General features: G+C 36.9%; 1 protein-coding gene across 4 annotated transcripts; it reads right to left on the reverse strand.

Annotated features, from left to right (window-relative positions):
* Nucleotides 1-4,502: 4,502 nt before the first annotated feature.
* Nucleotides 4,503-6,479, reverse strand: LOC140963554 (cis-prenyltransferase 4, chloroplastic-like). Of its 4 annotated transcripts, XM_073422923.1 has the most exons (4): nucleotides 6,389-6,479; nucleotides 5,839-6,323; nucleotides 5,686-5,753; nucleotides 4,503-5,174 (listed from the first exon to the last, which is right to left on the reverse strand). In XM_073422923.1, exons 2-4 carry the CDS (start codon nucleotides 6,277-6,279, stop codon nucleotides 4,724-4,726), a joined length of 960 nt encoding a protein of 319 aa, XP_073279024.1. In that variant the 5' UTR covers nucleotides 6,280-6,323; nucleotides 6,389-6,479; the 3' UTR covers nucleotides 4,503-4,723. The 4 variants fall into 4 exon arrangements, with proteins under 4 accessions (XP_073279024.1, XP_073279027.1, XP_073279026.1 ...); XM_073422926.1 differs by lacking the exon at nucleotides 6,389-6,479 and having other exon boundaries at nucleotides 5,890-6,382; XM_073422925.1 differs by lacking the exon at nucleotides 6,389-6,479 and having other exon boundaries at nucleotides 5,851-6,382.
* Nucleotides 6,480-16,011: the final 9,532 nt, after the last annotated feature.

Raw genomic sequence — 16,011 nt, forward strand, 5'->3', positions numbered from 1 at the left:
TTGGGTTAAGCGTGCATGAGTGAGAGTAGTACTGAGACAGGTGACCTCCTAGGAAGTTCTCATGCGTCAAGCTGCTTGATCTGACTGGCTAAGTGAGCCGTAAAAGAGTGACAACGGATCTTAATGGGTAATACTGTCTCTGATGGGGACATGGCCGAAGGTTATGAAAGGGTAAGACTGATATCTAAGGGATACGAGACAACACCAGCAGATAGACACGCACCTCCCCGGACTCATGGGCCTAACAGCCCGACCCATTAGTACCTAAGTAGGTGCACTCTGAACTGCCACAAGTATAAGGAAATAAAGTTGCGTCTTGAGCTAATATTCTATCTTCAAGAGAAAGTATTCATACTGTAAGACAAAGAGAACACATGAGATATTTATTATCTTCTCTTAGGAAAACAAAACAACTACATTATCGGAAGAGTAAAATTAGACTTGAATTGAACAAAATTAGATGTACTGCCCACCACAAGACTTTAGGATGATATCTTTTGTAATCCATCTACCGTCCAAATCCGTATAATTCAAGAACTTTTCCCACCATGTTGTCTCTGTCTGTTAGAGTAGATGTCCAACAAGCCAACTTGTGGTTTGAGCTTTTATTAACTCTAATGTAAAACAATATTTATTTTGATAATATTTTGCGATTTCATTCGATTATGACATTATAATTTATCTGTATACCAATGAAAGCTGCATATATAAAGTCCTTGAATATACAATTGGTACAATTAGATCTGCCTCGCAACCTAAGATCATGAAACTCATTAGGAATATATAGTATATTATAAACAGGTTCTTAGTAGAATCAGTCGCCTAAAAAAGGATAAAGGTCGCTCGAGCTCGAGACTAGCATCAGTGATGTAAACGTCATGTTTCATCAGCGAGGGCAAGGAGATGTCCATTCACAGAGATGGATGATCATATGATGATGCACTGAACAACCTTCCATCGTACTGTCCAAGTGGTTCTCACTTATCGAGTGGAATAGTTCGCGGTTATAGTTGTACACTATTAGTCATTTGACCCGAGACAATGTAGGGGCTATACGTACTAGCATGCACTTTAATCCGTTTAACGACTATATTAATGGTCATCGGGTGGCGTGGTAGCGTGTAGTTTCGAAATACGTAGGAGCAAATTCATTGTAGTCGGGGATTCACCGTTTGGCTACGGGTGAAGATATCCTATGTGATCTGATGAGTTAATAGTGTCAGGAGTCTCTGACTAGAGCAAGAAATGTGCTTCAGGGAAATGTGTTTTTCTAATTGCACATACCATGCTACTATTAGTATTCAAAAATAAGTTATCGAATTCATATGCAAATCTTGATATACCAATGGTTGTAGATTCGATCGGGATATATATGTTGAAGGGACTGTACTGTACGCTAAACATGACTAAAAGTTCTTGCAAGCACTATCAGTAATACCTAGGAGATCACGGGACAATGCTACTAGACGCTCTTACCATGATCCGATGGGTGCAATCAGAAATGAGATATGACATTCTTGATCAAGGAGTTGATGAAAAGAATGAGGCTAACAAGGATAAGCCTGAATAAGAATAAATGTTATTCTGAATCACATGGATATGTGAACCCATGGCTAGCTGTATCCCTGAACCATTGATGATCACATAAGTATTGAATTTTGTGTTCCCATTTAGATAGTCATATTTCAAGGAGTTGAAATTTGGCGACTTATAGTTTGATGGGGATCAAATAGGAAACTTATAAAGGAGTTTATAAGTTGATTCCATAAGATGGAAGAAATGAAAGTTAGCTTAATTGTTAATTAAAGAAGGAGAGTGGAACGACATGTTTTGTGAAGGAGCTCACTAAAACTGGCAGCTATCCAATATGGTAAGTGAAAATTTTGATTTTCGAAATTTTTCAATTTTTATTATATGAACAAGATGTGTATCTTTGATACATCGGCGCTCCCGGATCGTCGATCAGAGTTACAATGAGTTTGGAATAATTTATTTAGTGGATTTGGAATTTACTTAATGCACGTACAAAGCACCGATGTCTTACTTAAATTCAAGAAATTTAGCAGACTTAATACCTCATAAAACATTGGAGTTGATTTCCCAATTCTCTCCGCATCAAGAAAATCTCTCTCTTCCTGTAACTAAATTAGCAGAAAGCACAAAATCAACTAAAACTAAACAAGAGTGGTGCGTGAGGGAAATGCTGACGCCCTCATTATATGCCTAGGAACTTTTTCTTGTATATAAAAAAATTTAAATTATCTATGATTATGTGCTTCTAAAACTAATCCATCCCACTTGATTTCCTTCACGATAAATGTGAGTGATAAAGCAAGAATGAGAGTCCAAAAGCATTTGAATAGCCATAACAAATTAGTAGAGAAGGAAACGTGGCTTTCATGAGTTTCTATCCGCTTAGTAGGATAGGAACGTGTGTTTATAGCTTCTCAAAAATTGTCTCGATTGGGACGAAATCCTCCGTTACACTTATTTCACAAAAGTGTAACACAATTTACAGTATCAAATATAGCGGATGATTTCGTCCTGTCTCGCATTACATAGGCATGCTTTTTCATACAGATTAAGAAAATCATTGAAAAACAAATTACATACAAACTTATTTTATTCAAATTTAATTCATTTAAAAATGACTGCATGTTTTTCAAGACGTAGTAAATAGAAGTATATTAGTAAAAGAGTAGAAAAATATTGTAAAATATAATACAAGCCAATATATTTGAGACAAACAAAAAAAGAAACTTGACATATATAACGAAACTTTAACATATATAATTGAGACGGAGGTAGTATTTTTTTTTTTTTTTTATAAGTTGAGTCAAATCAAAATCAGAAATTATTGATGATTGTTATCAATATTTTCATGCAAAAAAGTCAATTCGAATATTTTATTTTTGTTGCGACAATTAAACTTGACCAGATAGTAATGTTTCATAGTTGGTTCGTCTATTTACTGATAATGAATATGGCCAAAATAATTTGAGTTTATCACAACATATTCTCTTTTACTTAATTTATTGTTAAGATTGATAAAATACTAACATCTTCTATCCCTATATTTGACAGATTTCCACCTATGAAGCCTGATAAAGACAACCCAACTATTTTTCGATTATATTTTTTTGAATAATTTTTAATTATTTTTTTTGGATAATAAAATTCTTTCATTTTTGTTCAGTAAGCAAGAAAAAAAAGATTTTATTTGTGTAATAAATTTACTCAAAATTATGTGTGAGACAAAAAACAAAAAACAATTGTTGAAGTGGAAAGACAAAAAGAAATGAGTAGGTCTCTTGTGAGATGGTCTCACGAATCTTTATCTGTGAGACGGGTCAACCCTATCGATATTTACAATAAAAAGTAATATTCTTAACATAAAAAATGATAATTTTTCATGGACGACCCAAATAAGAGATCTTTCTCACAAAATACGATCCGTGAGACTGTCTCACACAAGTTTTTGCCAAAAAGAAATATCATTGGCCGGTTAAATGTTGCAAATCTGATAGAAGGAGAAATATATTACTGAAGATTGTTACTTAATAATATCAGAGTTCCTACTTCATTTGATCACTTGTTAATTGTTAATGAATGTATTTGTTCCACTTTCAACAGACTGCACAGACAAATGTCTATTTGAATCAGATCAAAATAATTTTAAATTTATGTCATATTTCTGATATGTTTTTTTTATTTTCATTCTGTTGTTCAATTTTTTTTTTTTATTTTTCACTATATTTTGGACATTGAGAGATGCAAAGACGTTTACCAGAAGATTGTTTAACTGAAACACTAAGTAACTCAAATTAAATAATCATCAACGTTTAAATATCCCATAATCCATAAATTTTAGATTAAAAAAATAAATCAATCAAATTTATTTTCCTGACAAGTCGTACTATTATGATACCCATGTCGATATTCTCAATTTTGGACTTTAATTTTCCAATAAAACTTTCTTAACATAAAAATTCAACTAGATATTTATGCAACTCAAAATTAGTTCATGATCATTATTATACTCGTGGACACTTAATCATGTCAAGTTCTCAATCTCTATATTCAAATTCTTGAATTTAATTATCCTGTTTTGTTCGCGTAGATCACAATATGTGTGTGTGATCCCAATAATTCAAGTATATTTTATTTCGGATTCAAATTCATTTAATTGACTATTTTGCAGGGATACACCTTCGCGTAGATCACAATATATATTTTTTAATTTTGGTCATTTTTTTTGTTGGAGTTCTGACGAGATGTCGGAAAATATTGATATAACATCTAGAATTGCTAACATGTCTTGTATGTAAGGTCTTTATTAAAAAAAATATAGTAAAAGCCAAATACAAAGTAATTTACAGAATCAATTAAATCAAAAATTGAATATTTACAAGACCAAAACACAAATAGAGCAAACTTATAATACTATTTTGACTATTATCTCTTATAAATTTATAACCGAAATTCTTATATGTATACAAAAATATATAAATTCTCACTTTAATAAACATATACATACATAAATTGTTCCTGCAATTTATTAACCGAAATTTCTTCTCAATATAAAAGGTTCAAACTAAAAGATAGTATATAAAAGAGTTCCCTATAGAGCTAGGACTTATCCCATGTGTGTAGAGCATATGAGATATTATCTTTTATTGAAAACAAAACAAGCTACATAATCTCATGTACTCCATTGTACAATTCAAGAACCTGATCTCCCACCATATCGTCTCTGCCTTTGCTGAAAGGAACTCAAAGCCTCTACGAACTCATCTTCACCGAAATCGGGCCAGAGCGAATTTGCGAAATATAGTTTAGTGTAAGCCAGCTGCCACAAGAAGAAATTACTGATCCTAAGTTCACCACTAGTCCGAATCAGCAAATCAGGGTTTGGAAACTCAGTACAATTTGTTTCGAGTTCCTTTTCGAGCAAAAACTTGTTGATGTCTTCTGGTTCAATGTGACCGTCTTTTACTTTCAGTGCCATGTTTTGGCAAGCTTGCAAGATATCGTTTTGACCACTGTAATTAAGAGCAAAAATGAGGTGAAGCTGCGAGTTGTTCTTCGTAGTTTCCTCCGCTTCCCTTAGCAACACTTGAAGGGGTTTCGGAAGTCTAGTGCTGTCCCCGATAAGGGAAACACGGACGTTCTTTCTGGTCAGAACTCAGAACAATCAAGTAAAAGAAAAACTACATTAGATATGATCTAGTTATGCACATATCACCATGACAAAAAGCAATCAAAAAAATAAATGACGATCTGGGAATATTAAAAAAGACAGGGTTTTGATCAGAAAGACGATGATTCCGAAAAGATTTAGAGTTGAGATCAACTGATAGATAATTAATTAAATCATCAAACATAAGCATCATTCATACAAGATAGTAAAAAAGAAAGAAAATCTTGGCAACGCAATTGCTTCAAAAGTAACCAAGAATTCAAGCTAAACAATAAAAAAAAAATTGTTCAAAGAAGGTGAATTTTGATCAATCTAGCACTCATATATGGTAGACTCGTTGAAGCGCAAAACGCGAATGCCTCACTTAAATTTCCTTATTCACATAAAACAACAATTATTCCGTATTTTCAAACATTTAATTGAATTAGAAGTTTGGAAGTACAGTACTTTAGTCGGATTACGGGGAAGCAATTTTAACTTATTACCTCATAAGTTGTTGCAATTCATCTCTCAATGCTCTCTCTAACAATTCCATGATGAAATCTATCTCCACCTACAGTTAAGTGGAAAACACAAAATAAAGTAAAACAAACAAACATGCAAGAGCTTTCATTTTCTAAGAATGAGGTAAAGGTTACTAAATGTTGGACTTTTGGACGAGTCCAATTGTCGGATGAGAAAACAAAGACCGTTAGAACCGTGATCCTCCACTTGCAACACAAATCAACAACTGTCCGGAAAGCATGAGCCCCCGCCTCGTAACCCGACACAGATGGCAAACCCCTCATCTGTGCCCACCTCCGGTTCCCGTCCATAATCACCGCCACGTGGATTGGCATGGAGTCCTTCCAGAGATCAGGTGGGACTGAACCTAAGTCTTCATCTGCATGATTATCAACAGGCGGCAAGCAATTCACTAGCACGCCGTTTCCCCGCGGCCCACTCAGGATGGTAGCTTTAGAAACGAAGGAAAACAAAGGACAACACGTATTTGGAGAGAGTTTGTTGCGCGTCGCGTGAGGGAAGCGCTGATGTTTGAGGGTCGAGGGATGGATTTGGAAAGATTGCATTGCCGCCATTGCTTGTTCGGATTATTTCTTGAGGCACTTCACTCACTCTGCATCTAATGATCCAAAATAATTTAAATATGTAAGTTAATTCATTAAAGAAAGATATAGGAATATGTACCTAGCTCTTCACCCAAAAAAAAAAAACGAGGAATATGCAGTGTAATAGAGATAATTATCTATGATTGTGTGCTTCTCAAGCTAATCCATCCCACCTGATTTCCTTCACGATAAATGCTTATAAAGCAAGAAGACAGTCCAAAATCATGTGAATGGCCATAACAAATTAGAGAAGGAAGCATGAGTTTACATGTTTTCACGGAATGGGCATAACAAAGTAGACAAGTACTTTAAAAACGTTTTCGGAATTTTATAATTGGGAAAAAAAATTAAGTATGTGTTTAATTGGATATAAAAATTTTTTGAAAAATATTTTAAACAATATATTATCTAAGTATAGTTTTGAAAGAATAATTGTGAGATGAATTTTGATGTTTTTGGAAACGAAAGCAATATTGAAAATGAAAACATAATTAATTGTAGAAACAATTTTATAGAATAATTGTCTTAACACATGTTTATTCTCAAAACAATTTTAAAACTTTTAATTAAAGTTCTGTAAATTCGAACCCTAGTTTCCCCTACCCAAAAAGCGTGCGGCCTTCTCCTAGCTCTCGTCCATCCCTAAACCATGGCCCCAAAGGACTCTTAAACACACCGAAATTTGTCCCTTTTGATGACTCTACCATGGCAGCTCTTTCGTGCATCAAATACATGAATTTAAAAGCAAGAAAACCAAGGGTTTGATCATGTATTGCCATAAAAACGAAAATATAAGAAAGTGTATCATATTTTTCATTCAATCATGTAAAATACATATAATATGGTATGAAAGATGAGTGAAGGAAGATTAAGACGTGCTTTTGTGTGTTTCATGCATGAAAACAATTCTAGATGTGAAGAACATTGGCAGAGAGATGAGAAGGAAGCTTGTTGCGTTTTTCATTCAACCTCACGTGAATTGCCTTCGAAAAGGTGAGGTGTGTGGCCGTGTGATAGTGGATAGAAAACTAGGAATCTTTTGAAGCTTGGTGGGGTACTGTGGTTTGAGCTGTTTAGGGGTTAGGAAACTCTATATTTTGATATAAATAATTGTGTAGTAAGTTAGACCCAATAACCTTAGTATAATAGGCCCATTATAATGTAGGTAAAATATTTTGTTTAGGAAATTTTTCGAAAATATTAATCAAGCCTCTAAAAAGTCCTTGTTTTCGTCAAAAATCGATTACCGGTTTAAAATACGATTCGGCGTGTAAAAACACCTCAAAAAGCACTATTTTAGAAAATATCATTTAAAATATATCATATATTAAATAATTAAAAATATTTATTTAATAAAAATATTTTCCCCTTATGGTCCTCGATCTCCGTTCCTCGATCGCGTTTCGAATAACCTTTAAAACATAATTTTATGCATTCTAATATAAAATCTTATCTTAAGCATATACGCATGCCTACCACATTCAATAAATGCAATTAAAATAATTTAATCTGTCTTTTTCCATGATTATTAGATTTGAATGCAGTTGGATTATGTTATCGTATTTTGGACCTTACATATACAATTATCAGAACTAACGTGTGAAATTAAATACATCTCAAATGGCCTTGGCGGGCAGCGACAATCCTTAATTCATTGCCTAATGATCGGCCGAATGGGGTGTTAAATAGACATTATAATGCTCATTCAACACCATCTCCCCATTGTGAGTGGGAATTATAATACCCACTCACATGAGAGAAAGAGCTCACTTATTTTTTTATTTTGTTTTAAATTTTTTTTTTAGGTTTCTTTTTGATTTTTTATTTTGTTTAAAACTTTTTAAATTAATCATTTTTTTTTGGTTTTTTTATTTTTATGTTTTTTTAACTTTTTTAACTTTTAAATTATATTTTAATTTTAAATAAATCGTGTTCATGTCTTGTTTAAATAATTCTTCTGTCGTGGTATTTCTTTCGAACATCTACTTTATTTAATAAAAATATTTAAATAACAATAATATTATTTTTTAAAATTAATAAAATTATTTTATTAAAAAGTAAGATTATTTTTAAAAATTAGAATAATAATGATTTAAATATTGTAAAACATATTTATTTAATATTAAAAAATTTTAAGATGATTGAGTGGACAGTGAAACCCATAAATAATGAGTTTTAATGTTAAAAGGAATGTGAGTGAAAGAAAAATATTGTTATAATAAGTATGTGACAGTGGACCCCATAATTTTTGATGAGTTGACGAGTGTTATAACAACCCACCATTGCGGATGCCCTAATAGTAGGCAAGTCTCATTTTCTCATAGCCTTTTGCGAATTGTTATCACAGAAATGAGAGCTACCATCGGTACCAAACATAGTATTAATGGAAATATTTACTTCAATGTCATGTCCATAGGAAAATAAAGCAAAAGTGATTCCCGTGGTAACGGTTAGTGAAATGAAAGCAGCCTAAACCATGAAAAATGGGGTTGTGGGAAGCAATACAAGCATCATACTGCTAGACGAAGCAACCCAAATGTTGCACCTAGATGGGGAAAGTCCACTAGCCGAGAGCATCAATAGCTTACGTTCTGACTGCGTGCTTGTTAGATTGGCTCTGTAGGTTTCTAGGAAGCCGGTGTTACCCTCTCATGCCGACTTGAATTGAATTCAATTCAATAAATACCACCGCAACAAATGTTGATTCTATGATAGTGCCAGTGACTTGGTTAAAAAAAACCCATGGGAGCCATAATGAGTCTTCACACTGCTTATGGACTGAGTGATCTATCCATGACCAGAATGAAGCCACGATCTTTGGCTCCTAGTCGTCATAATCACACAATTGGTTGTATTGTATTAATTACATCAGAAAATATGCTTAAAATCTCGTTAGCTTGGCCCAAAAGCATAACAGAAGTAGCACAAGTTAGAAAATACAATAATCACTAGTATCTACACAATTGCATTGTGCAAAAAAGCAATACAAATAACTCTTTTGACGTCACGATGGTTTGATCTATGTTACACCGAGAATGACTTGTGGTGTTCCAAGATGTTTATATGAACATCTGAATTCAAAATATAAAAATTGTACCACAAGTTAAATGAGTCATATCCAGATTTCTGCCCAAAACACTTATGATTTATGATACCCCATAAATGGGCCCCTCAAGATCAGGCCCAAATCCCCGGTCCATCCCTATCCCAGATGGAAGGCCCATGACAGGCCCAGGTATTCTCCTATAAATACTAGATTTGAGTGTCTAATTGAGCATTCAATATATTCACTATATTTTTTTCAGCAGCACCCTTAGCTGCTCTCCCCTCATATCCTCAGTCTCTGACTTGAGCGTCGGAGGGGCTACGCCGGGACACCCTCTCAGCCCCCTTCTAACGGTCTTCTTTGTGATTTCAGGCTCAGGACAATTTCAAAACATGCGTCTGGATTAGTGAAACTTGCTGGAATCGGACCCTAAATTTCCCGTGAGTATCACTTGGCGCCGTTAGTGGGAAGTTTGAGCTGAGACGTGGAGAGGACAGGTAGGAGAGGGAGCAGAAGAACTAACACAACATCGTCGCGTCCTCAGATGGGACCCGAACAATCTTATGTTGAGATGAGACAGGAACAACCGCGTCTTGAGACGAGGCAGGAACAACTTCATCAAGAGTCGTACAACCTCGTCAGGAGACAAGATCCGAACAGCCTCGTCACAAGACCCAGGCCGAACAACCCCCTCCTAATGAGAACGTGAGGAACTTGACCTTGGAACAATTGGGCCAGTTCATCACCAGGACAGTAGACGAAGCCATGAAGAGGAACCAAGAGTCTATTTTTGCTGAAGGACGAGCCACTAGCCAGGAACGAGATGAGAATGCAGAGGGTCGTCAGAACAGGGTTGAAAAGACGCGACCCTTCCCAAGTGAAGAGAATCTGGAGATGGAAGAGATGTGGAGGGAGATACGGATGTTAAGGCAGCAATTGGGAGTCAGAGCTCCAGCGCCCAAGAAAGAGAGTCTCTTTACCCCCGTCATTTGGGAGGAAGGGCTTCCCCCAAATTTCCGACAGTCAAACGGTGGAGAATATGACGGACATACCGACCCCGAAGAACACTTGGGGAGATTTGAGAATGCGGCTCTGTTGCATCAGTACTCAGATGGAGTCAGGTGCAGGGTGTTTCTGGGCACACTGGTGAGGTCAGCCCAACAATGGTTTAACACCCTGCAGCCCAACTTCATACAGTCTTTCGAGGATTTTTCTACTGCTTTCTTGCACCGATTCGCCAGCAGCAAGAGACATCAAAAAAATTATTTGAGCAAGTTCGTGATGAAACTACAAGGGCTGAAACTTTGCGAGAATTTGTCCTGCAATTCAAGTCACTGGTCAAGAAACCTCCGTCGAGCTATGATGATCTGTTAGCTCAGGCGGAAAAGTATGTAAATCTAGAATATACCCAGCAGCATAAGAGGATGGAGCAGCGGCCTGGGGGAAATAGAGTTGAGGTAGCGGAAAGATGAGGTAGGAAGAGAGGTGCGGGCGAGAGGGAGGAGGATAAAGCTAGGGGCAGAGGATAATTCTCATCCCATGTTCATGTGGATAGGAGTCGTGACAAGGTGATGGAGGTGAGGGAGCCTAAGAAGAGGTGGGAAAAGTCGTAAAGGGTTGAGAGCAGTACTAGATTGCCTTTGCGGGACAGACGAGAAGGATCCTCATCCGGAGTCGACAGAGGTCTCGTCCGTCTCCTAGGCGTGGTCAAGGCCCTCCGTAGATAAATCAGAGGGTCGGGGAGCAGAGAGGGGAAGGTCGAGGTCAAGATGTCCCTCAGGAACCCATCGAACCGAGGAGGAGAATGAATGAGGATAACCACCCTACGGGAGGAATGATTCATATGATCTCGAGGGGTGCTACTGATAGAGACTCTGGGCGAGCTCGGAAAGCACATGGGAGAAGGTTGGAGAACTTTGAAATATCTAGAGGTGCAGACTTACCACAAGACCCCGTCATCAGCTTTGGGCCGGAAGACCTCCGAGGTGTTGTGACTCCACATAACAATGTCTTGGTGGTGACGGCCACCATTGCCAATTATGATGTGGCAAGGATATTTATTGATAATGGAAGATCCGTAAACGTCTTGTTCAAGAGCACGTTGGATCAAATGAAGGTGGAAGGGTTTGAGTTTGAGCCGATCTCCACCCCGTTGTATGGGATTGCAGGGCACGCCATCTCGCCTTTGGGTCAGATTGTTCTTCCTCTATCCTTGGGTACTGATCCTCGCCTGGTAACAAAAATGATAGCCTTCACCGTAGTGGATACCTCGTCAGCGTATAATGGAATTCTAGGACGGCCAGCCCTAAAGGATTTTAGAGCCGTAGCTTCCACTTATCATCAGAAGCTTAAGTTTCCTGTGGGAAAAGGAGTAAGAGTCTTGTGCGGGGACCAAAAAGTTGAGCGTCGATGTTATGAAGGGGTAGTCAGAGAGGAAGGAAGAAGAGCGCGTGTGGAGGTTAAAATGATTAGGATAGGAAGAAGTGGGTGACTTGGTCCTATTGAAAGTACTTGAAGATCAGAGTGGAAAGTTAGACCCATAGTGGGAGGGTATTTTCAGAGTGATTGGGAAATTTTATTCTGGAGCTTATTATTTGGAAAATGCTCAAGGAAAGGCTTCAAATAGGTCCTGGAATGCTTACCACCTCAAGAAATATCATTCTGGATTATATCGTTGATGTATTTCATCTTTGAATTTTCCCATGTAATCAGTTGAATTCAATGAAATCAAGTTCTTCTTTTCAATTCATGAATGTTGTTGTAGGGTGAGGATGATAAAAATTAAATTTTCCAACAAAAGCATCGCCTAGTAAAGGAAGAGAGGGCATGAGAAGAATTGAATTTTCCTATTAAGACATCGCCCAGTAGAGGAGCAAAAGGCAGGAGAAAAATTTAATTTTCCCACTAAAGCATCGCCTAGTAGAGGAGCAGAGTGCAGGAGAAAATTTTAATTTTCGTACTAAAGCATCGCCTAGTAGAGGAGCAGAGTTGGGAAGGAGAAAATTAAAATTTTCTACTAAGACGTCGCCTATTAGAGAAGCAGAGTTGGGGAGAAAAATTAAATTTTCCTACTAAGGCATCGCCTAGTAGATGAACAGATGGCAGGAGAAAAATTAAATTTGCTTACTAAGGCATCGCCTAGTAGAGGAACATAGTTGGGAAGGAGAAAATTAAAATTTTCCTACTAAGACGTCGCCTAGTAGAGGAGCAGAGTTGGGGAGAAAAATTTTATTTTCCTACTAAGATATCGCCTAGTAGAGGAGTAGAGTTGGGAATAAAAATTTTATTTTCCTACTAAGGCATCGCCTAGTAGAGGAGCAGCGGACATCAGAAGAATTTAATTTTCCTACTAAGGCATCGCCTAGTAGAGGAGCAGAGTTGGGGAGAAAAATTTTATTTTCCTAATAAGGCATAGCCTAGTAGAGGAGTAGAGTTGGGAACGAGAAAATTAAAATTTTTCTACTAAGGCATCGTCTAGTAGAGAAGCAGAGTGTCGGAGAAAAATTAAATTTTCCTACTAAGGCATCGCCTAGTAGAGGAGCAGAGGGCAGGAGAAAAATTAAATTTGCCTACTGAGGCATCGCCTAGTAGAGGAGTAGAGAGCAGAAAAAAAAATTTATTTTCATACTAAGGCATTGTCTAGTAGATGAGCAGAGTAGATGAGAAAAATTTTATTTTCCTACTAAGGCATCGCCTAGCAGAGGAGCAGAGTTGAGAAGGAGAAAATTAAAATTTTCCTACTAAGACATCGCCTAATAGAGGAACAGAGTGGAGTAAAGATATTTTTAAATTTTCCTACTGAGATATCGCCTAGTAGAGGATCAGAGTGGAGGAGAAAATTTAAATTTACCTACTTGGACTGAGCCTAGTAGAGGAGAAAAGTTGGAGAGGAGAAAAATTAAACTTTACCTACTTGAGCTGAGCCTGGTAGAGGAGTCAGGGGGAGGAGGTAAAACCTTTATTTTCCTGCTAAGGCATCGCCTGGCAGATGAGACTGGGATGAGGAGGTGAAACTTTTATTTTTCTGCTGAAACATCGCCTAGTAGAGGAGTTAGGGCGTGAGGAGGTTGAAGTTTTATTTTTCCTGCTAAGGACTATTTTAGCAGAGGATTCAAAGGCGCGGGAAAGTGTAAATTATTTTTCCTTCAAAAGCTTAGTAGAAGACCTTAAAGATGGGGGCAACGAGGGCATACCGTGTTAAAAAAATTTACTTGGTTTGTCGATAACGAAAGATGTTTGCTGCTGCGAAAATTACAGGGATCGACCTGCCCGGTAAGGTCGTGGGGGCTTGGGGGGATAGGCGAAGCTGTGGCGAGCACTCGAGAAGGATTGGCGAGGCTGGTGTAGTTGCGAGGCGAGAGAGCTATGGGCGAGGCTGGCGAAGGGGCGCGCTTGCGAGGGTGTAGGCGTTGGCCGAGGAGGGCTAGCACGTATGGACTAGGGCGGAAGGGTGTGCAGCGTGGGCGGATGGGCGATGTCACGTCCCGATACGGGGGTGAGTTGACATCCGGCGTTGTTTTACAATTATTCAATCGTAAATCAACAAGTCTCGTAGTACATTGTACAACCAAACCAGTCTTTTTCATAAAACATACATTGTCTTTACAACGTAATCAACTTAACAAACGAGTGCGGAAGCGAACAACGTAAAAATAAAAGATAGCCAAATTCCAAAGTATGTCTTGATCAACTGAAACCTTGTTACCATCCCCAGAAATGCATTTGCTCTTCTTCTTCAACTTGTTTTTCATTCTTATCTGGGAGTGAGAGGTGTAAGGGTGAGTATTTTGTGAAATACTCAGCAAGTGGGGGACGATCGATCACAATAACACAAGAATATACNTATATAATATATTATTCGTATTGCACTGTTATTTCATCTTATTATCTATGGTGTTACTGATCAGTCCCCTATATGTAATTCCTCTAAGGGGTGAGGCCATATATCGGTTATTATTACCCACCCGCATCAGGGCCATGAACTTGTCATATCTTATCATGTTTTAGGAAAATTTTCCTTTTTACCATTTCTAACTTGAATCATAACAGTGCTTTTAAACATAATTCTTAGAATACACCAAATTGATGTTTAAGAATATATATTAGAATATAACATGAAACGAAAACAACATAATTTTGAAACGAAAAGAACATGCATTTGAAATTGATTTAAACATGCTTAACAATTTATCGAAACGAAATATTCATATATCAAATCGAAGGAATATATCATGTCGATCGATTTTTCGAAAACATACTTAAATACTTTAAAACATAAGCCCACTTACTGAAAAGGTGCTCCAAAATTACGGAAGAAACAAGCTGGAATTTATCGTCCGAAAATCCGTAAATTAGCTAAACTCGGTTAAAATCCGAGCAGTTTTCTTGCCGAATTGTTTCACAAAATTTGACCGTATGGATGAGGCGGAAATTTTGATATGATGTTTAAAACATATGAAAGTGTAATATGAACGGTGGAGATTAGATTTGAAAAAACCGTTGGACGAGAAGTTTCTCTCGAAAATGAACAGAATTTCTAGCTCGAAAATATCACTCAAGAAAATGTTGATGGTGTCCAAGCTTCATTCATGCTCTAGTTTGAGAGGTTTATGGTGTGTCTTCCCTCATTCTCAAAACATCTATTTATAGGTAAGATTGGAGAATAATTCTTATAATTTAATGCATGCTTTAAAATATTTTAATTATTTTAGTCAAAAATTTGGGCACAATTGTTTTTCAATGTTTTGAACTCTTGTTTTTTCAATGTTTTGAACTCTTGTTTTTCAATGTTTTGAGCTCATGTTTGTCAATGTTTTGAACTCCATAATAGATAATAAATATAATACTAATACTAATAATTAATAATAATAAATCATATTCTTACATTCCTCCCTCCTTATTGGAAGTTTCGTCCCTGAAACTTGAGTTTTCTAGATTTTCGAACAGATAGGGATATTGCTCGAACATCTTCTCTTTTAGTTCCCAAGTAGCTTCTCTTTCGGTATGATTAGACCACTGTATCTTAACATAGGAAATGTTGCGTCGCCTTAATACTTGTTCTTTGGTGTCCAAAATTCGAATTGGAACTTCTTCATATCTTAGTTTTTCATTCAGATTACTTTCCATCAGGAGCGGTCCAGTTTCAAGAACATGACTTGGATCTGGGATGTATTTCCTCAATTGTGAAACATGAAATACATTATGAATTCTTGACATATCTGGTGGCAATGCTAGTCTGTATGCCAATGTTCCGATTCTTTCTAAAATTTCAAAAGGTCCTATGTAACGAGGATGTAATTTCCCAGCTTTATTGAATCGAACAACTCCTTTCATGGGAGAAACTTTTACGTAAGCTTTTTCTCCAACGGTGAACTCCACTGGTCTCCTCTTTAGATCAGCCCAACTTTTCTGTCGATCTTGAGCAATTTTGAGTCTTTCTTTAATGATTGTTACTTTGTCCACGGTTTCTTGGACAAGTTCAGGTCCAGTTATGGATTTCTCTTCTACCTCATCCCAGTATAGAGGTGATCGACATTTTCGGCCGTACAGAGCTTCGTATGGAGCCATTCCAATACTGCTATGATAACTGTTATTGTAAGCGAACTCAATTAAAGGTAGATATTCACTCCAATTACCACTGAATTCTAAAACACATG

Source organism: Primulina huaijiensis, chromosome 17 (genome assembly GCF_012295235.1).
Source record: "Primulina huaijiensis isolate GDHJ02 chromosome 17, ASM1229523v2, whole genome shotgun sequence".
NCBI lineage: Eukaryota > Viridiplantae > Streptophyta > Magnoliopsida > Lamiales > Gesneriaceae > Primulina > Primulina huaijiensis.